Source organism: Falco punctatus, assembly GCF_963210335.1.
Source record: "Falco punctatus genome assembly, chromosome: 14".
Lineage (NCBI taxonomy): Eukaryota > Metazoa > Chordata > Aves > Falconiformes > Falconidae > Falco > Falco punctatus.
In genome coordinates, this window is record NC_137594.1 from 3,166,308 (window position 1) to 3,188,052 (window position 21,745).

At 51.8% G+C, this 21,745-nt stretch overlaps 1 protein-coding gene across 3 annotated transcripts in view; it reads right to left on the reverse strand.

The window, feature by feature from the left end:
* Positions 1-21,528, reverse strand: part of JPH3 (junctophilin 3) — a 73,906-nt gene extending 52,378 nt beyond the window's left edge. The window contains exons 1-2 of one of the 3 annotated variants that reach the window (XM_080410644.1): positions 12,980-21,528; positions 11,840-12,455 (exon numbers count right to left, since the gene is read on the reverse strand). In XM_080410644.1, the coding sequence (XP_080266770.1) occupies positions 11,840-12,221 (382 nt within the window). In that variant the 5' untranslated portion in view covers positions 12,222-12,455; positions 12,980-21,528. Of the gene's footprint in view, positions 1-11,839 lie in introns of all 3 variants that reach the window. The other 2 variants (XM_080410643.1, XM_080410645.1) reach the window with 2 other exon arrangements.
* Between the last annotated feature and the right edge of the window lie 217 nt (positions 21,529-21,745).

Consider the following 21,745-nt stretch of genomic DNA (forward strand, 5'->3'; position numbering starts at 1 on the left):
TAATTGCATGAGATTAATGGGGTGATTGCATCAGGGAAAATGCAGCATCAATTACATGGCCAGGGCAGCATCGTGCGGCTGTGCGGCCGGGGGTAGGGCTGGGTGCAAGTCGTGGACAAGAGCAGACACTCGATAGGAGAGCACTGGACAGCCAAGCCAAGAAATCTCAGCCATCACCATGATCCTGATGAAAAGAGAGCCTGAACCTGCCCGGAGTATGCGAATTTTGCAGAAAAATCGGAGCCCGAGGGAATAAACAGGTTGTGCTCTCGCTCGCCGCGGTTTTACCCTGGGGAAGATTTCGTGACTGTTGGTGTAATTGCTCCAGCAGGATTTGGCCAAGACAAAAGGTGATGCCAAGAAGAGGTGGGGATGTGCCCATGTGCGGGGCACAGATAAGGAGAGGAAGGGCAGAACCTGAGGCTAGGAGAAAATAACTGAGGTCGTTCTGAGAGATGGATGGGCAAGAATATTCCTCTTTCGGAAACAGCAGATGGAGTGTGAGAAAGGGAACGGGCTCACGGGAAAGAGAGGGAAATTTGGGATGGAATGGAAACACAGAGAGAAGAAAATGGGTAATGCAGTTGTTGGTCACTCTCACTTGTGTTCTCAAGCCTGGGGTTTGGGGTTTTTTGGCTCACTGCCCTTGGAGCAAGGCTGCTGGGTTGTTTCCAAATGGCTTTTAAAACTCCTGCAGGAATTTCCATTGCCTTGAGGACCGTGCGGAGCCTCATCCTTGGCTGGAGCCAGCCAGGCTGAAAGCAGAAAGCGGGAAGTCAGTGGCCTCCGATGCATCATTCCCGATTCTCCAGCAGAAGATCATATGTTTTGAGAAATGACAAGTAACAAAAAGTAATCTAATGTGTCGCAGTTATTCAGCACTTTCTCAGCATTTGGCTCAGGAGGCTAAAATTCATTCTGGGAAGAAAGCAGAGAGTCTTCAGGGCTGCTCTTGTTGTCCCATTAATGCCAAAATCCCCAAAATCAGGGTTCGCTCTGGTTTGCACCTTGCAGAAACAGGGAGGCAAGTGGGACCCCGTGCAAAACCAGCAGGGAGATGGCTGGGTGCAACCTCTGCACCTCCGTGCTCCCTGCTGGAAACAGGGATAATGCAGCAGCACTCCGGCAATTCAGCTGGGTATTGGGAAGACTAATTAGCTCCTATTTGCAAAGTGCTCCGGGAGGATCTGAGGCATTACGGACACCAGGAAGGATGACGGATTTCCGTTCATTTCCTTGGCTCTGCCAAAGAGTTTTTGGGGATTTTCCTGGGAAGCAGGGAAGGAGGAGACTGATCCCTGTCTCCAGCTCATCTCCCACAGGGTACCACCACTGCGGCGGGGCTCACGTGGATGCTCGTCGGCCCAGGACTGCCAAGGGAGCTGCCCCCTCTTGCAGATGAGATCTTCACCATGGATAGGAAGAGGCAACCAGCTCATGACTTGTTCTTCTCACACGCAGCACACCGGGCTGAAGCCTTGGGCAAGAAGAAGAGTCACTTCATTGACATCATTTGTCTCCGTACCAAGTGCTTTTTGCACAGAAGAGAGTGATGGAGAGGGAAAGGGGACCCGAAACATCTAGAAAACGGCCTTTCTGGCCCAGACAGAGGTGGCTCACAGCCTTGTGCTCAGCAGGTGAAGGTGAGAAATGCTGGAGGGTGGAAGCTGCGGGGCTGCCTGCCACCCATGGTTCTCTTCTGCTCACTGAGAGATGGTGGAGACAACAACGATGCCCAGGGGAGTCCAGCCTTCAGACAAATCAGCAGCACCGGGAATTCCCTTAGGGCACACTGGAGCAATAGGCGGATTTTAAACGATATGGAGAGAAGCCCCAAGGGAGGAGGATGGGCTGCTCACAGCCCAGCAACATACGTGGGGCTTCCCTTGGCCCAAGGTGGGATCATCCACTTGGATGCAAGCCTGGTCCATCTTCACCATGGTGTTGGAAGGCAACAGAAGTCAGGATTTTGGGGGTTCGAATAGCTGCATTCTCTTCCCTCCCTCCCCCCCATGCCCAAGGATTTGGCGTTTTGCAGGCTGCTGAGTCCTCTGGCCTCGGTCCAGGAACACCATTAAGTACCAGCTTTAGGGGCTGAAGGCTTTTCCTGAACTGAGACGGCTGGTTCTGCATCCTGCAGGATGAAACCCTTGGCAAGCACATGGGGCAAAGCGCACGGGGAGGTCTGCACAGACCTGCCCTGCCTTGCTCCACTTTGGTTTCTCTACGGAGAAATTTAAGCAGTTATTCAGGATGTTGTAAAGTGTTTTGAGGCCCGTGGACACATACATATTATTACCACAACGTGACCTCGGAAAAAGTCAAATGCTTAGAAAAATATTCCCTACTCATCACTAACGCTGAGTTAAAAACCCCACAAATAACTCACTCTCACAGGTCAATGCAAGGTATTCCCAGATTAGCTAAAATAATCAGCAACGTGGGCGCAGCTACCCTGGCTGTCAGGGATGGTGGGAGCAGAAGGCTCCAAAGGGCAGGTTCCTCTGGGGCCTCTGCCCAATCCCTGAAGCACAGCCAGATCTGCCGGTGATGGTGACTGTGCTCGGCAATAGCAGCGATCCAAACCTCCCAGCTCGCTTTTGCCACTCAGTGAAATTTGGGAACAAGGTCTGATTTGTCTGAAGTGCCTGTCCACTTTTCCAAAGCAACCCGAAGTAATTAGGTCTTGCAAATTGCTAGTTTATCTTGCGCAGGATCCTGCCTGGTATGCTCACCCCCCCCTCTTATCACCGAACTCTGCAGCATATTAATTAAAGACGTCTGATGGCAATAATTAGGCCGGTCTCTTGAATTATGACAGGAGCAAGTTTTACAGATCTCACTTTCCAGCTATTGCATATCAGAGTGGCCCAGGGAGAATTCATGCACAAACCATGTTGAGCATCTCAGAAACATCTATCCCAAAAAGACGTACGAGAGAAAAGAGGACTGGAGGATGCTAATTCAGCCTCGGTCCTGATGGTGTGATGATGGGGACGTCCTTGTCAGCCACCCCAGCTCTGATGTCTCAGGGGGCCTTGCTGGTAAAGACGTGCCCCCCAAACACGCTACCTGCATGTGTGGGTCCTCCTGAGCACGCACGTGGGTGCGTGTTTCCTGCCAAGACTTCACTGCGCTGGGTGACTTGCATTCCCTGCCCTGCCCTCAGCTGCTAGTCAGAAAGCAGCAGTTGTCCCCCAGATGCTCACCTAAATCCCACACAGGCCTGAGATGGAGGGCTAGGACTCACCGCTTGCATTGCCCCCCACGAAAGGTGGGAATCGGTGACGGCGCATGTGTGCAGTGCCGCACGGATACGGCATCAGCGGCAAATCGCCTCCTCCCCAGCCCTGCCAAGGCTCTCCATGTCCCTGACCATCACCAAGCCCTGCTAAAAACACAGTCAGATGCTTCTGCTGTGGCTGCTAATTTGCCAAAAATATGCTCTGGTAACTGCTTACACAGGGGAAGAAATAAAGTATGGATTTTTGAGTATGCAAATATAATCTGCAGGCACGAACACGTGATGGATGTTAGTCATATCGCTTAATGCGAGGGTGGATGGATACGGACATGATGGGCACAGTGAGGTCGAGGTATCCACGGAGGAGAGAAGGGGAAGAGGGAAAGGAGAAGGGAGAAGAGAAGAGCAGAGAAAAGAGAGGACTGGAGCTGTCATGGGCTGCTCTGCTACCGCCTGCATGCTGGGCAGCACCAAGTGTGTTGCTGGGGCTCAACAAATAATAAAGCATTACCAGCCTGCAGCTCCCGTCTGCATGGTTAGCTCGCACTTTTAAAAGCTAAATGGCAGGGAGCCTCCACCTAAGGAAACAACCCGGTGGAGCCGTTGGGTTTGGATGATGCATCATAGGAGATCACTTGGCAAACAGGTAGAGATGGGTGCCAGGCTGGCCACGGCAGAGCCAGCGCCTCGCTGGGCACCTCTGCAGGAGCAAAAGCCGGGGGCTGGGGAGAGGAGACGGGTTTATACAGCCTCACGCCACAGCCAGGGAACCTGCCTCCTCCACGGTGGATGCAAATAACAACGTAAAGTAACTCTGGCTGAAATAACAGGGATTGTTTCACCCTTCTCCACAGGGAAAACCGCCTGAAAGGCAGGTTCACACGTGGCAAGAATGCTCACCTAAGGGGTATGAGCCCTGTCCGAAACACAGGGAGTCCTTTATATTCTCATTGCCACGATGCTTGCCCCAAAGATACCTTGCAATCAGGAGATCAGCAGAATGAAGCTGCCTCCCTTGTTGGCAAACAGGAACGTGCGTCACGGTATCGCAAGGACAGCTGATATTTGCACTTACAGATGGAAAACTGAGGCACAGAGCGAGATGGAGGACAAACTCCTCCAACAAACCGAGGCGTGTGCCTCCTCCTGCCATGGGGCAGGGAACATGGCAAAGCCCTGAAGGTGATGTCCCACCTCTGAAGATTCCAGCTGCAGGAATGAAGCCATTTTCCACAGGGACTGGCCAGGGATGAATACTTGCCCTTATAATATCAAAGGAGAAACCACTCCAGGAAAAATCACACATGGAAACTCAGCTCAGGTGACACCTGCGAGAGGAGCATCCCCCCAAACCCACGACTGGGCTCGGGGTCACCGGACAACGGCTTCCCAGGTGTTTTGGCTATTTGCTTCGAGGGGGAAAATCTCGATTTGCTCTCCACCATGTGCAGGGAAACGCAACTCCATCCTAAGCATCCTCCCCCTCTTCCTTCTCATTGCTTCTGTATCTCCTGCTTCCCCAAGCCTGTTTGCTTTCACTAGCAATTGCCTTTTCCAGCCGGCATTCGGAGGAAAGCTTCAAACCATTTTAATGACAATCAGATCTCGGCGTCGTTAATTCTGATGGGGCTTATAACACACCTCGGACCAGTCACAATTTTTATTAAGGTATCAGGTCCTGGAGTCAGGGGAAATACAGTTTTTCAAAAGGAAAGAACTCAAGAAAGAAATTTCTAGTCTTCCTGGGAGTGGGAAGCGCCGGGTCTGCAGAAGCCAGGGGAAGTCGGGAGCATCATCCCTTGGTGAAATGGGGCCCATGGTCTTGCCCAGGGCAGCTGAATCCCGGCAGATTCGGCCACCGACTGGGGCCAAAACCAGGATGAGGCTTTAGAATAAGGAGCATGAAACACATTAACATATCACTCAGCACCTTTATTACGGCTAATGTGCTCCTCTCACAAAGCAGAGTGAAATCGGGCTAATGCTTAGTCCGTTAATCCTCCAGCGCTCTAATCCTCCTCGCAAACTCTGTGATCTCACCCCATTTCTCAGCAGAGCTCACGGGAGTGAGGGCTGATTCTCCAGCGCTCACAAACTGCGCTGTGTGTCGGCGCCAGGTTTTGGGGGGCTGCAGCCCTGGCCAGGTGTGGGAGGTGCTGAGCCGCGTGGGATGGGGCTGAGCTCCCCGTGGAGAGGAGATAGGAGGCTGCACCAGGAGCAGGGATCCCACAGGACGGGACAAGGCCAGAGCAGGGTTTTATTTATTTCCTGTGAAATAAATGATCAATCCCTTACTCAGTCCAGGGAAACACCTTGCAGACCCAAAGTGATGCCCTGAGCAGGGAATCGTTTCTTTACAGCGATCATCTCGGTGCGAATATCTGCGAACTTGGGGACCTTGCTCTGGCTGTTCACTCATTCATGAAAATTCATGATGCTCTGCTGTATGCTAAGAGTAAGTGGAACCTCTTCAGGGAATAATTTTGGGAAAGGAGTGGCTGTTTTAAGGGAATGCTCATGCATCGATCGCAATTTTTAAGGATTTTTTATTCGAAGGCCAGAACCTCTCTTTGAAAAGCCAACATCAAACCCCAAAATGTAAACACTTGCCATTCAAGTGGGTTTCTTCTCGAAGCCCCCCTTTTTTTGTTAGCCAATACTTTAACTACAAGTTAAAGAGCTTATTGCAGGGGCAAACTGTCATCAAGACTCTCCTGTAACTATTGCAAACTACTGGGGGGAAAATAAGTAAATAAATCCTTTCTTGGTCAGGATTTCAGTCAATGCAAAAGCCAGACCCCAAACAAGCAAAAACTGCCAAATCTCACAAGAGAGATCCTAAACCACGGTGTTGCCTCCTGTAAGACCATCACCAACCCCATCCTGCCTGGCTTCTGTATCTTCAAGTCATGCCTACATTAATACAGATCATTCATTACATCAGCGTTACCTGACTCAGAGCATTCAAAATTAATCAGGTTCATTTAAAAATCCAGGCATTTTTGAGCAGAAAGCATTTTTAGCTCTTGTCTGCTGCTTTCCAAGCCTGTAAGAATGACTTTTCCGCAATAGTCTGAGTGGAAACCTTGCTTCAAAAACGAAGCTGAAAATCTTGCAAAAATCACATGATTCCACAAGCTGGAGCTTCAAGGAAAAAAAATGTTCAGCTACAGGAGCAGATGTCACCCAACCACGAGGAGCCCCATGGGATATCAAATCACATGCAAATAGCCTGAGATTTGCATTAAAAGCCATGAGAAACCCACCCCAGCATCCCCACTGAAAGAATATGAAAATTGTACTTCAGGACTTACGTGGCCCTCTCTTACGGGTCAGGGAGAGGTGTGTAAGGGGGTCAGGTTGCCCCAAAGTTGGGGTCCTACACCACCCGCCAGAGCATCAAGCGCTGGATGAAATAAGAAGATAGAGTGAGGGTCTAAGCCTGCCTGGCAGTTTCTATCTCAGGTATTTTTCCCCGGGTCAAAATCCTTCTTCCTCTGTCCTGAGCTGTACCTGAAACTAAGCAGCATGTTCCAGTGAGATCAGTAATTACCATGAGTTCATATCATTTATTTTTAATGAGACTGGTCAGAATCTTCATTTAGCATTTTGATTCATTTTTCTAGGTTCGGCGGGTCCCGACGTTTCAGTTGCTGCTCTCCTATAACCACTGTTGCACTGCAAGCACCTTCTGTACCAAACCTAGGTAGTGAGACACGTTACAAAGCAAGCTTGTAGCTTTTTTTCACATTCCCAGGTTCTTAGAGGGGGTTGTTAGGACCAGCTATACAGCTGTGCCTGGATTCTGCAGGAACTGGGAGGATCGGGGATCAGGGCGCACTTGTATTTGCTTGTTTCCACCCACTGTTTAAAGTGCATCAACAATTCCTTCCCGGCAGCAAAATAAGACGAGAGCTGATACTTTTAAGGTAATTCTGACATCCGCGCTATGAATAGATCGCGTGGAAATTTGCCCTTGCTAGTTGATTCCCTGCAGCTGTAGAGGAACCTGTGAAAAACCCTGGTACGGAGAGAGGCGCGAGGCAGCCCTTGGGTGATGCCGCTGCCCTTGGCAGCGCTGGCCGGTGGTGGCTCATCCAAAACCGCTTCTCAGCGCAGGGGAGGGGGCTGCGGCCCCTTCCCAGACAGGCAAGGTGCCCCCACGGCATCCCTGGTCCATCCCCCCAGAGCAGCTCTTTAAGCTTGCCAGGGGCCTGCTTTTGCAAAGTGTTTCATGGTTTCCATCTCCTCAAGCCTTTCAAAGCCATTTGGTCGGTAGCTCCCAGTGCACCTGCTAAGAGAGCGGCTGGAGGTGTCACCGGTGCCACTGCAGAGGTGGGAAAAGTGGGGCATGGAGCCACCGCGGCTCCTGCCTGGGCAGGACAGCCTGCAAGAGAGCCCACACCGGCAGCTCCCACCGCACCACTTTGCTCTACCCATTGCTTGCAAAGCATGAAGATTTCCCAGCCCAGGCCAAGAAAACCCACTTGCCTACTCACACGGTGCTAACAATGAAAACACTAATTATATTTCACTCACCTATCAAAGGGATGATTCATTTAGGTGAGTGGGCACGGAGGATTACACAAGATGAACACCCCGATGTGGCTGCCCATCCGTTTTGGGGTAGCCTTCCCAAGAAACTCCACAAGGAGCACATGGGCAGCCGGGATGGGGCGAGGGGCTGGCAGCAGGAGGGACCCGGCACGGCCCCGACACACTGCGGACACGTCCAGCACCAGGAATCACTGCGAGCTGTTCCCCGAGGGCTGGCTGGGCAGTGGGGACCTGGGAGAGGGGCCGGTCCTCTGCCCGAGCCCCTGTCCTGCCTCAGATCCCAAATGCCCAGCTGGGGACAGGAGGAGGGAGGAGAAAAAGCGTTGGCAGGGATGGAAAGGGCAAAAGCAGATTTGGGGCTTCCTTAATTCACCCCATCTCATCCACCTCCACAGCCACGGTTCCAGCAGCTGAACCCAAGCCACAGCCCTAGGACTGCCACGGCAAGCCTGCAGTTCCAACCCAACCTGTCCCCAGGGCACAATCACTGAGTATTTCCAAAGTGTCCGAGGAGTTACAGAAAGGCAGGAACCAGCTGAGATGTCTCTTGATCTCTAGACCTGCTCAGGAGAGGGTCTCCAACAGGAGGTCTCCAACCCACTGCTCCCAAGAGATTCCACCAAGCTCCAGCAAGGGCGATGGCAGCGGCTCCAGCTCATATCGGTGCTGATCCAGGTGGATGCAGCCCCTTTCACCTGAAGCAAGGGAGCAATCCTGCTCCCATCCTGGAGCTGGGCTGAATCAAGCCCAGTAAAAGAGCGGTGCAACTCCAGCATCTGACTGAAGCAATCCTCAGAAGCCCGGTTTATGTAATATCAGGGTGCTTCTGGATCAGGGCAGGAGGTGGCAGGGATTTTTGGCAGCAAGATAAGGACATGTCAGCAGCAGAATGGTTTGCAGGGGTCTGAGTGCATGCGTGCAGGGGAAAGGCAGGATGGTGCAGGCGTGTGCCGCAGGTGCAGGACCGTGGGTCAGGCGTGCAACAGTGCCAGGGAGATTTGGCAAGGCGTGGGCTTCTAGGGGAACAGCCAGGCTGTATTTGCTTATTTTGGCTTTGTGTGACAGGTTTGCATTGATGGACATGTAACCGCACGGCCAGGGGAACACGGTTTGCGTTCATCCGGCGCGTGTTAGGGTCAGAGAGCGCTGGGCTGGGGGCAGAACCACGTGCGTGTGGGTATGCGCGCGGAGGGGCGCAGCGGCGTCTCGGCGTGGGGAAGGAGAGGCGTGTGTGCATGGCGATGAGTGTGTCCGCGTGGGAGGTGTGAGATCTGCAAGCTGCATGTGGGGGAAGCATGCATGCGTGTGCGCGTGGCAGGCGTGAGCACCCGGTGTGGGGGGGGACGGTACCCAGGGCGGCGAGCGGAGCCAGGATGGCAGGGGGGTGGCCATGCGGCTCGGGCCACCACATGCCATACCCTACATCCAAGCCCGATGCATCAACACATGCGCATCAGTCACGCAAAACCTTGCTCCCCAAGATAGCGCTGGCAACAGTTGGTGGAGTGTCGAGCTTTGCCCTCACCCACAATTGTGCAAGGAAATGGTAAAACTGGAGCGAAACCCATGAATTCTGGGGCGCTTCCTGAGCCTCGCTGCACATTTAGGGACCTATCCCCTAGCCCTGGTTGATGTGCTAAAAAAAAATAATGCAAGGGATGAATATTTATCTGTGGGTGGCAAGTGACAGATGCTGGGGCGAGGATTCTAGGATACTTCAGTTTGATGAAGGTAATAACTTGAATAGATTAATGAGAAACATCCTTCCCAGCAGTTGCCTCCCCTGTGCCATAGCTACGCAGCCACCCTTCCAGCAGAGCTCCAGTACACACCGGCTTCTTGTACCCAAAAGTTCACCAAGGTTCGGTATCCAAAAGGCCGGAGATGCCCAACTTTGGTGTTTTCCACCCAAAACGAAGACAGGCAACTGGCAAAGGGCTGTGGCCTCGGGGTACTTGCAGCCCAGTTGGTGGAAGTGCAATTCCAGCAGGGTTCAGCCCCTCCGTGGTGACTGCCCAAGCGACACGGGCAAAGCTGGTGTGGAGGAACCTGGTTGGGGTGTGCACAGGGCATCCCTGCCCCCAGCAGCGGGGTGGGCTCAGCCACGGGTACCACCGCTCTGCATCCCCCTTCACGGCTGTCCCCTCCTCCTAGGACAGTTTGCAGAGTCCCGGGGTGGGGGGAGCATTTTGCTACAGACCCTGCCCTTTTCTCCCCCCGACCCTCGTAACCTCCTCCTCAAACGATAAACACGCAATACAGCTTCTCCGTCCCCGAACACCGAGAAACCAGGCTGGCCTGACAAGATGGAAGAAAACTCTCTTTGCTTCTGGTAGTTTCTCAGAAATGGTGAAACAGGCTGGTAAGCCACCCCAGCCTGGAGATGCCCCCCGGGTTTCCCAAAGAGCCACTGTGCTGCAGGTGACAGGGAGCGTGCCGGGGTGGGGGCACGTGGGTGCCCAGGGCCAGGGCCAGCCCTGCAACACCCAGCCCTCCCAGACCTGTAGTTTGTCAAGACTTCTGCCTGCCTTCCTGCAAACCTCCCCGGCAGGGGCTGGGGGCCAGGAGGGGAACAGGGAGACAGCGCTGGTGTTGGGAGCCGGCAACCCCCCCCCACCACCACCACATCCCCTCCTGACTGCTTGGAAGGTGGGGGACAGCAATTATTCTCTGAACAAGCTTTATTTTCAGCTGAAGGACTGCTGGGATTTATCGATGGCTTGCAAACACACACCCGGCAGATTCCAGCTCAGACCCCAGCATTATTCCAGGCAGCCAAAACAAAAGGTTGCAGCTATATTTCCCTTCAGGAGAAAGCCAGTGGTACAAAATTATCATTAAAACAAATAATCAAGAGATCGTTCCACCTCTCCCTTTGAGAGCATAAAAGAGCAGCCGCAGGTAACGTTTAATCTTGCCTCCCTGTATAACCACGAAGCAGCAAACTGGGTTTTCTAGAGAAAGGTCTTGCAGCACCTTTCAGGAAGGCTGCGATGGAGCTCATCAACGCTGCAATTCCCTTAACGTAGCAGTCCTGGAAAACGATAATGCCTTAAAAAAGAACAAGAGCCCGCTTTAGCTAGACACGTTTGCCAGCAAAACAGGGGGGGCAGCGCTGCCGAATGCCCCCGGCCGCCAGCAGGTAGGCCTGCCGCGTATTATGGTGGCAATTCAGCTGGAAGTAGCCACAAAAGAGAAGAGAGGATGATACAGCCACTTACAGCAGAGCACCAGCTGTTTCTCCTAGTTCGGCCTTAAAGCTTGTTAGCCCAGCAATTTTTGTGATCGCTCCAACTGGGTTTTCTTGTTTTTTATTTAATCCTAGTTTCCCCTCAACATCTCGTTAAGCCGTGTTGACGGCAGAGAATAGCTTTGGTGATCCCTCTGAGCCCCTATGCTAAGCATTAAGCCGTAAACTACGAATGTAAGACTCTTGCCTGAATTAAAGTCTTTTGCCTAGTATTATTAAGTGTGGGGCTGCGGTCGGAGGGGCTGCAGGGCATGCAAAGACCCCAGCCCCTCGCTGGAAGCATTTGCAGCACAGGAGCTGCACCCACCTGCCCTGCATCCCCCCCACACACCCTCACCTCCCCTCTGCCCCACGTTGCTTTGATGCAAATCCTACAGGTTCCAGTGGTGCAGTCCAAACTGTGAATCCCATGTGCAACTTGGGTCATCTCCCGACAGCCTGGCCCACCGCGCACTCCGAGCCCCCTGGGCGACAGCTGGGCATCCCCCCACCAGCACAGCCAACTCCCCTCCCCAAAAAGCCTGGTCAAGGAGAGGTGGGGGGTGGGGAGAGAACACGGTGCCCAGAGACCCGCTAACATATGGGGCTACCTGTGGCAAAGAGCTGGGCTGATGCCATGCTGGGCTGGTTCCTTATCTCCTGTGGGGTACCAGCATCCCTCGCTCCAAGCTAGCAGGTTGCAAACTCACAGACTCCAGCCTAAAACCAGGGTCCTGGTTCGGAGGCTGGTACCCCCCACCCCACCCCACCGCCCGCCCCGGCCAGGAAGGTATCAATGCAGCACCTACCTCCATCCGAGTAGGTCTCTGTCCCGTAGCCATCCTGTAATCCATTGCTCCAGGTGCCTTCGTACTTGGCCCCATTTCCAGTGCATTCTCGGACCCCGTACCGTCCCTTAAATCCATGGGTCCACTCTCCTTTGTACACCCACTTCCCCTTGCTCTCCATGCCAATGCCATGGCGCTTGCCCTGCGCCCAGGTGCCCTGGTAAGTGTTGCCGCTGGGCCAAGTGTAGACCCCCAGCACCTCAAAGCCGTGACTCCAGGAGCCCGAATATTCACCTTGACCCTTTGGGCCAGTACAGATTCCGTGGCCATGAGCCTTTCCGTCCTCCCAGCCTCCACAGTACGACCCTCCATCGTCAAAATTAAACCTTCCCCCACTGGACATGCATGTAATTCGGTTTGCAAATCTCCCAAAAGGTGAAAAAAAAAAAAAAAAAAAAAAAAAAAAAGAAAAAAGAAAAAATGCGAACGATGACTCGGGGAAAAAATAAAAATAAAAAAAAATCAAATAAAATCAAACTCAATCAAAATCATGCACCAGATCCAGGGAGCTGCTTAAGCCAGTTTCTTGTGATTATTCATTCTCTGGGAGTATGTTCAGGATCAGTTCTCTCTTCCCCTGCTGTGGAAACAGTATCATTAAAAAAAAAAAAAAAAAATAGCAGCAAGAACAGCAGCAGCTATTGGGTTTTGGTGCAAACGACTCCACCTAAAAACCATCCAAGGCAGGGAACGGGGGTGGGGGGGGAAGAAAAAAAAAAAAAAAGAGGCCAAATGCCAAGAGAAGGAAAAGGAAAAACCAGGGGAGAGGCGCGCTCGGGCGCCCGCGCCCCCCGCCCGGCGGGCTCAGAGCCCCCGCGCCCCGCAGCCCGCGCTGCCCGGCCGCCCAGCCTGGCTCCGGCGCAGGGCCGGGGGGGGCGGGCGCGGCGGCATGGCGGGGCCGGGCGCGGCGGGCTCAGCACCAGCGGCGGCAGCAGCAGCAGCAGCAGCAGCAGCAATGCGGTGCCTCCGCCGCCCTCCCGCTCGGCTCGCCCAGCCGCTCCCGCTCCGGCCCTGGCGCCGCGCACCACCCCGCGCCCTAACAACCCGCCATCGCCGCCGCTGTCCCCAGCCCCCCCGCGCCCGCCCCCGCCCCCAGCAAACCTCACTCCCGGGGGGACCCGCTCGCCGCGCCCAGCGGATCCCGCATCTCGGCCGGAGGATGCTCGGAGCGAGGTTGGATGCCGGGGTGAGGGGCTGGGGGTCGGGGAGGGGGGGCACAGGGCCTCCGCTCGCCCCACGGCCTCCCCCCTCCTGCCCGGCTCCCTACGGGGATAAATCCTGCTTATTAATGAGCAGGGATCCTGGGCTTTCTGCTCTGCCTCAGCTCCCGGCTCCTGGCTCAGGGTGGATTTAAAGAGACAGGAACTGCGTCGCCTTCACCTCCCGCCACAGCAGGGCCGCAGCCCCCCGCAGCCCCCCGCCACCCCACCGTGCCTCCGGGATGCTCCCCCATTTTTTATTTATCCCTTCATCTCTCCCCTGCCCCGCTCCCGCCGCTTTCCCGCTGCTCCTTCCATGCGACGAGGGGTGGCCGTGCCCTGCCGGCCCCGGGGGTCCCCATTTGCAGGTGTGTGGCGGCAGGGGGGACACGACAAGGAGAAAGGGCCAAACGCCCTGTTGGGCGATGCCAACGCCAAGTGTCCGGGCAGACCTTGCTCCGTGCCGGGTCCAGCACACCGCAACTGCAACACAAATTATTTATTCATGAAAAGGCCGTGCTGTCGCTCGGGGTTGATGGCAGCGGTCCGGGCTCCATCCCCTCCTGGCCACTGCACACCTCGGTCCCCTCCCTTCGACACAGAGCATCTCATCAGGGCCCTTCCTATCCATCGGGAAAGGGCAAAAGAGCAGGAGGCCCTTGCCAGTCCTGTCCGCAGATCTTTTTTTTTTTTTTTTTTCTTTTTTTTTTTTTTTCCCTGGGATTGCTGAAGATATGAAATCCTCCCCAGGCAGTGGTGCCAGCTCGCGTGGTGCCTCTGGAGCACGCAGGTCCTGGTCCAGCGATGTACCCCCTTGTTTCTAAGCGTGCCGAATATTTGTGGTATCAGGGTGTCCGTGTGGGTCTGTGCGCACGCATACGTATATATTTTTGCATTAATACACGAGTGTGTTAACACACAATATTAAAGGGGGAGCTCTGCTTGAGAAAAATTAAGAAGATGCTCACAACTGCCTGTAAAGCAAAATCTGGGCAAGGTATGAAAACACAGGTTTTCCGCAAAATCTCCGGTAGGACTGCCAGGTGCACTGCCTCGTAGTTGCATCCCACCATCGCCACTGGTGTTACTGGAGTGCTAGTTTCGAGCCAAGACTATCAACTTGGATTCAAGACCTGGCTCAGCCAGAACTCCAGGGAAAAAAATGAGCTGTATAAACCCCGATGATGGAAACCCACGGGATTTAGGCACGTGCATCCCCACTAGAAGGGATGGATATGCTCAGTACCTGCCTCAGTTGCCCACCTAGTAGGAAGTTTCAGACTGCGCCTTCCCACTCAGTTTTGGGTTTTTTTTCTGTATCAATGCATTTTCTTGTCCATCCATTGAAAAACATCACCACCCTCGGCTGGAAGAAAACCTTCCTCTCTATCAGTGCCGGAGGGAAGAGATGAGACCAGAGTGGGTGGATATTTTCCCACTGAAGCGTTTTTTTTCAGTTGAAAATGTGTTTTCAAACTACAACGAGTCCTTCAAGAATGCAAGAACTGTACTCATCATACATTGGGTTTTGTTGTTGTTTTTTTCCTAAAAATCCCACGCTTCAGGTACTGTATTTTTTAGCAACTGCAAACTCCCATTTTTTTCATGGAGAGAGACTTTGGGCGGAAACCCCCAAATTTTCCAAGAGAAACATTACAACTGAAGTTGCTTAAACGCGTATAAAAATTTTGGCAGAGAGAAAAAGAAATTCCAGCCCCCTTCTTCTGTTTTCTCAGTAGTTTCACACAGTTATGGTGGTTTTACATGTTAATTGGCACGTTCATTAATGGCCAGCTATTTCTTCTGTGGAGTTCAGTGGGGTATACAGAACAGAGGCTAATGCCTGTGCGTGCATCAAGGTGTGATACACCTCTGGCCAACGCAGGACACTGCTCCTAATAAAACAGTTGTTTAAAATAGCAGCACGTTTAGTGGTACCTGGAGCAAAACAAATCACTAATAACCATCTGCTGAGGAAGCAGGGACAAATGGGATTTACTAGTGACAAGCGCTAGTGCAGGGCTACCAGGACGGTGCGTGGTTTTAAAATTAGTATTATTTGGGGAGCAGCGCCTTTGCGTCTGACAAGCGGGCAGTTTCAACACTAAAAATGCAGTCAGGTGTTATATCTTCTCTTCATGACCTGGTTTAGGTTTTGTGGTGTGCCCATAGCCTGTCTTGCTGCCCTGTGGCTGGAGTGGAGGGTTTGCTTACAAAGGGCCATCTTGGTTATTGAAGGGTTTAAGACAGGCTTCAGGAGGCTCCAAAAAATGCCAAAAGCCATGTTGGCAGCCAGATAAAGAAAATTGTGGGAATACCAGATGAAAGGGCTGGATGGACAATTACAGATGCCAGGGTGATCGTGGTGTGGTGGCTGACCACGACACAGCCACGCTGCTGTCCCTGAGCCAATCTGCGAATACAACTGGTTTTCCCAGACTTTATCCAAAGGTCAGGATTTAGTCTAAAATCAAAACTCACGCCCCAGTCATCTGCAGCCCTTACTGCCTTGGGGAGCCCTTTTCATCCTCGGCGCTACTGATGTGTGGGAGGCGGAGGGAGAGGAAATTCCGGATTAGGTTTCACACCAGCCCTGAACAGCAGCAGGGTTTTCCCTCTGGAAGATGCTCTTGCCGCCGGTGAGTGCCAGGTTGACCTCCACAGATGCTGCCTTGCCCAGGGCTGGACTGCCCTTAAACCACAGCAGGATTTCTCCAGTTCATTTGATGAACTCTGGAGATATTTCCCCAAATGGTGCAGACAGCGTTAGATAGGGCTGTCAAGGTGGTTTTTTAAGAACCTGATGCACCTGTGGATGAAGGGAGTGAGACGACATTTGGCATAAAAGAGTAATGATGAAAAAACACAATAAAAATCAAGTCAGCTTATGATAAGGAACTGAGCATAGATGGCGGAAGACAAAATAGCATCAGGCAGCAGGAGTGATGCAAAACATAAAGAATAAAATTAACACCTGCCTATTCCTGGTGTGCCTTGCAGACAAAAACACTGGTGGAAAGGCACAGATGTCCGGGGGATCCCATTCTTCCCTTGTGCGTAGAAACCCACCTAGTCCTGCAAAGAGCGGGGCACAGCCTGATGGAGCAGCTCATGGTGGGGATGCAGGCAGGCAATGCGTTTTGATGTACAACGTGGTTCAGAAAGGCAAGTGCAGGGCATCGGGGAGACCCAGCCTTCGCAGAAAACCTGCTGGGAAGTTTGGCTACGCTTAAGAATGGAAAAACCTGCCGCAGAGCAAAGGAAGAGAGGATTAGCTGGAGGAATCCATGCTGTTACTGCATCCCCGGCATGAGTAAGGCAGGATGTATCTCTAAAAGTCCAGCTGCCCAGAAAAACATCTTCAGCATCCCAGGAAGGTGGAAGCTTTTTCTGAGAATTTGATCCTGCAAAGCACAAGAGAGGATGGGGAGAGGAGGAGGAGGAGGAGGGATGACGTGCTGGCCTCCCCCAGCCCAGCCGCAAGGTGCGATTTGAAGGCTTCTCAACTCAGTGGGCCACCATCCACGGGGGTGGCTGTTTCTTTGGCACTAGCAGCAGGGCTTCGCAGGACCTGGCAAATTGCAGCCAGCTCCTGGGGATGCCCAAATGATGCTAAAGGGAAAGCACATCAAAGTGATCTTAAAAAAATCACCCGTTTCACAGGGAACGAAAGGAGAAAGGCAGCTAAGCGTGGAATGAAATACCAGGTTGTTTAAGCAGGGTAGGGAGGTCTGTGTTTTCGCAGGGTGAGGCCATCCGTGGTGGAGCTGTAGAGCTCAGCTGACCTCCATCTCAAAGGGAAAAGCTCCTGCGGGGTACTCTGGCCACATTAGCCTGGTATCATAAGAGAGATGGAACGAGGGCACCAGTCTGCACTCGCTCCAAAAGAAAAAAAAAAAACAAACAACAATTGGGAAATCACAGGATGCAAAGAAAAGCAACTGCAGCAGTAAAACTACCAGCACAAGTTGGAATTGCTGAATAAACACCCCAGCCCTGCTCCTAACACTGCAGGGTGGCAGGGAGATTCCTCTGGCCAGAGTATTGCAGCCTGGTGTTACAACCACCTTCTCCATCTGATTTCCATTCCTTGGAATGGAGGTCTTGATCTGCTGGTCCTGATCTGCATCCTGCTGGGGCAGGTTTGGGAGCAGACAGCTCTTTCTCCTGAGCATCGGTGCTCCCAGGCTGGTTCTGAGTCATTAGCAACACAGAAATAAATGATTCAGAGTGTTTCTGGATGAATATCCCAGGAAATAAAGCACGAGGCAAGAAGGGTCTGCAGCAGACCACCACGCTGCAGCAGGGACTCCACACAATCTGCTTCTTTAAGCAGCCACAGCCGTAATATCTAATGAAAACCTTGTGGTCACTGGGGACTTCAGACTGTGCGATGGGTGCTGGAGGTCCTGAGCTGCCAGTATTAAAACATCCTTAGAATTTCAGGGGGGTGGAAAAAGGTAATTTCCTAATGCAAAAAATCCTGCCTCCAACATGAGGGGATTCCACGTTCAACCTTGCCCTGGCAGGTGAAGATGAATTTGTCACCGTACTAGGCACAAGTAATCATGGCTTGATTACATTCCTTATGTGCGAACAGAGTAAAGCTCAATGCAGTAATAGATGTATATACTTGCCACTTTTAAAGGCCCTGTTTCACAAAGCAGAAAATAATTACAAGTGAGATCAACTTGGAGAAAGACTTTAAATGAAAAATGTGTTGAAAAGGGAGAAGCCTTTAAGAATATTTTACCCAAAAAGCAGCAACACAGACAGAAATCTCTGTTAAAAAAAAAAAAAGAAAAACAAACACAACATGGCTTGGAAAGGAAGTGAAAGAGCCACCAAGACTAACACATAAAATACAAACACACAAAAAGAAGAAAAGGGAAACTGGTAGTAATTAATAGACTTCAGAAGCTGGAGAACTTAAAGACAGAAGGGTGTTTTCCAAGGTTTTCAAGAAAAGGAGCCTTGCATTAGCAGTGGGCCAGTACTACACAGAAATGGGAAATTATTCGATAATATGGAAACGGCAGAAATGCTCAGTGCAGGTTTTTTCCTGGCATCTGGTGGAAAAAAAGGCAACGTGCTAGTGAAATACCTTCCAAGAGTACATAGGAGCTGTGCTGAACGGCGAGCTGATGGAGCTCAACATTTTCAAACCAGCAGATCTGAATAACTTGCGAGAGTTGTAAAGGAGGTGGCCAAGGAGCTGTCTGGATAGTTAATGGTGATTTTCAATAGGTCTTGGAACAGTAATTGAGAGTACTAGAGGACTGGGAAAAAGCCAGCGCCATGCCCACGCTGTAAGGGGTGAACTGGCCACCGCCGATTTTAAGCCTTTAAGCCTCGGAGGGATCTCGGACAATTAATGGAACCACTAACACTGAACTCAATAGATAGAGAATTAAAAGAGGGTGATGTAATGAATGGCAAACAGGAGTTTGTGGGAAATAGGCAGTGGTGAGCTCACCATCTTCCACCGACAAGGTGACAAGGGTGTTAGGTAGAAATAATCCTACCGATGCAATACCCTTAGCTTTCTGCACAGCCCTTGGCTTGGTCCCATGTGACGGATTGATCGGGAAACAATACAAAATCAACAGGGCTTGCATTAAATAGATTAAAACTGCATAACTGAGAGGGCTCAAAATACAGTCATAAACAGTGAGTGAGCGCCGAGCGAGCCCGCGTCCGGAGGCATCGCAGGTGAGCGGCTTTGGGCTGCAGCACGCCTGGGTAAGCTGAGGACCAAGGTGCTCTGAGCATCCTGCCCGTGGCACCAGCATCCGCAGAGGAGCTAAATGCTGCGGATCAGAGCAGTCTGGCAAGAAGAAAGAAGAGGGACATATATTCTCTATATCCAGTTCAGAGCCCTGCACAGCAGCACTCTCCAGAAAACACATCTCTGTCAGTAAGGGTAGGAATCAGTGGCTCAACCCCCCCAAGGCTGCTGTGGGGTCCTGCAGCAGCCGGAGGGATGGGAAGCCCTCTGGGATGGGATCAGACTTGCTACGAGTGGTTTTAAATGAACAGGGCACCTCCCCCCTGGCTCGTAACTATTTCGAGGCTTGTTCGCCTTGCGTGTCTCTCCTGGGCTTGCAGGGGTGGTACGGCCACCACTTGGCCACCGCCAGCAAGCACAAGAGCCAGGATATTCCTGAGGTCTAACAACATTAGATTGAAATATGCAGCTTTGGAAACTGGAATGATTTTCATTTTTGCTTCCTGTTCACTTCCTCCCCCAGTTAATTGAATTCCAGGAGCATACAGTCACCTGATGTTGTCCCCAGGTTTTCTCTTATCTGCTTGGTCTCTAGCTAAATTACCCCCAAAACCAATTAAAGAACAGAATGATATTGCAGCAAGCAGGACTACCGCTAATCTTCCGGTAGATTGTACCTTATGAAAGTGATTGAAATGGTTGGAAATTGCATTACTTGAAGGAGGTCAGCCTTCGAGTTGTAAGTAGCATTTTTCTTTTTTAACATGTGTCTGCTTCAATGCTAATAACCTCTCACAGGTCAACAAAGGTCAAGACCTGGGTTAACCAGAAAGAGAAACTCCTGCATGTCCTTGGGTTTAATACCGGTTTGCGAAGAGCTTAGGAGAAATTGATGAAAGGTTTTGCATTCTGCAAGAACCCTCATTGTCTCAGAGGGGAAATGGGTTTGCAGAGAGAGGAAGGACAGGGATGCCTAATGGGCATGTTACAGGCATGTGTACAATAAATTACCTTGATTGTCTTCTTTGTGCTAGGCATGGGCTAAGTGCATTTACTGGTCACTGAATGTATCGCATTAACCTGCTGCATACAGTATGTGTCTGTTTATCCTGCCAATTACTGCAAATCTAATCAGCTTTAGCTGGGTAAAAATAGAGCCAGTTTCCGTGTGGAAATCAAGAGGCACAAAAACAGCAGCAAAGAAGCTGATCCTGATCAACTGAGCACACAGGAGAGAAGATTCGCAGTGCTGGGAGCATGAAACGTGTTGTGATGCTTTCTTCCCGGTGGCCAGATGGATCTTTTCCCCCAGGCCTATATTCTCCCCAGCACCCATCAGGCAGCCTGAAGGAAGGAGCTGGAGAGCGTGGGAACCGCAGGCAGGCAGAGACCTCCTCCGAGCACGGATGTTTCATGCGCTTTCTGGAGCGAAGGAGCAGGGCTGCAATCAGCTGGAAGGGACAAACGAGTTGAGACTGATGCAGAGGAGGCAGAGGTGTGCAGGAGGTGTTTTGCAGTAAGGGCAAAGAAAGATGAGCAGATAACACAGGTCATTTGGCATTCAGGCTGGGGGGGAAACCATGTTGCTGCAGGTTTAGATAAATTGGTAGATGGATGCTGACCAGATTGAGTTCCTATGTGCTGTGGAACATAACCAGCAAGCGTATTCAGTAAAATCAACCTGCTAACCACAAAGCAAATATCATACAATGGGAAAAGGAGGAGGACATGGCTCCGCAGGTGGTGGCTTCTCATCCTCCTTCCCTCCCTCCATCCCTCTGTGATGTTTGCTGAAGGACAGAGGTAGCTTTTGCCCACGGTGAGCTTGGAAGCCAAAAAACAAAGCCGAGGGACAACAATATGATTTCCCCCCCCAGGATGGCTCACTTGCCCTTTCATTTGACTGGATCACCCTACAATAAGTGTGTGCCAAGCTGTTCATTCATGACAGAGCCTAGATCCTTCTCACGGTCACCGCTTTGCATGCAGAGTGGGTCTGCTTCGCCCTTCTCGTCCCAGATGGCAAACCTCTGCAATCAGCAATGCCATAGCACAATTTTTTTGAAGGGACTTGGCTTCCCCAGCCACCCACATCTCCCCGTATTTTCCACCCTGCTAGTCTGCCTGCCCCTCTCGTGGAGGTCTGGCACACCCCTTGGCATGGCAGAAAACCCAAGGTGACTAATTTTCCATAGCTGAAAGATGCTTGTAAATAAAACGGAGGTAGCCAGTCTTAACCAAACGAAACAAAGCCTTCATTTCAAGCCTCTGAATTTTATGTCTGAGACCAAGGAGCAGGAACGCTGCCGATAATTAAGGGACATCTGTCACCCGCGTGTTCCTGCTGGTTTTGTCAGGAAATGCGGCTGACATAATGTGGAGAGAAGAAACCTGCTTTGGAAAACGACTTGGCATGCTGGTTTCCATCTTCATCACTGCCACGTGCAAGGGCTGCTCCTGCCCGCTGTTAGTGGAAAGGGCCAGAGGAGCTAACCGGGGCTCGCCAGCCTGCCCACCCGGGCCAGCTTACACCCAAAGCTCTGCCAAACCTCGCAGCAAAAGCCACGTCTGCTCCCTCTGTCCCACCTCAGTCTTGAGACAGGCTTCAACCTGCATGAGATTTAAAAAAATAAACAACTCGGAGGGATGATTTTTGTTTGGAGGGCACTTAGGGTATTTTCTGGAAAGAGCTTGGCGTTTCCTAACAGCTACAGAAATTCACTTTTTTTAAAAAAAAAAAAATTCGGAAAGCTCTCATAAGAACTCCAGCACTTCAGGAGCCAAGGGTTGCAAGTATTGGCCAAAATGGCTTTCCCTTTTTTTTTTTTCCGTCAAAGTCTCGACGGACTGAATGCTGATATCTGACTTTGCCAATGGGGAATCTGAGGCAGGGACCAGCGACACGTTTTGCCAAAGGCGATGCACAAGGGCAGTACTGCT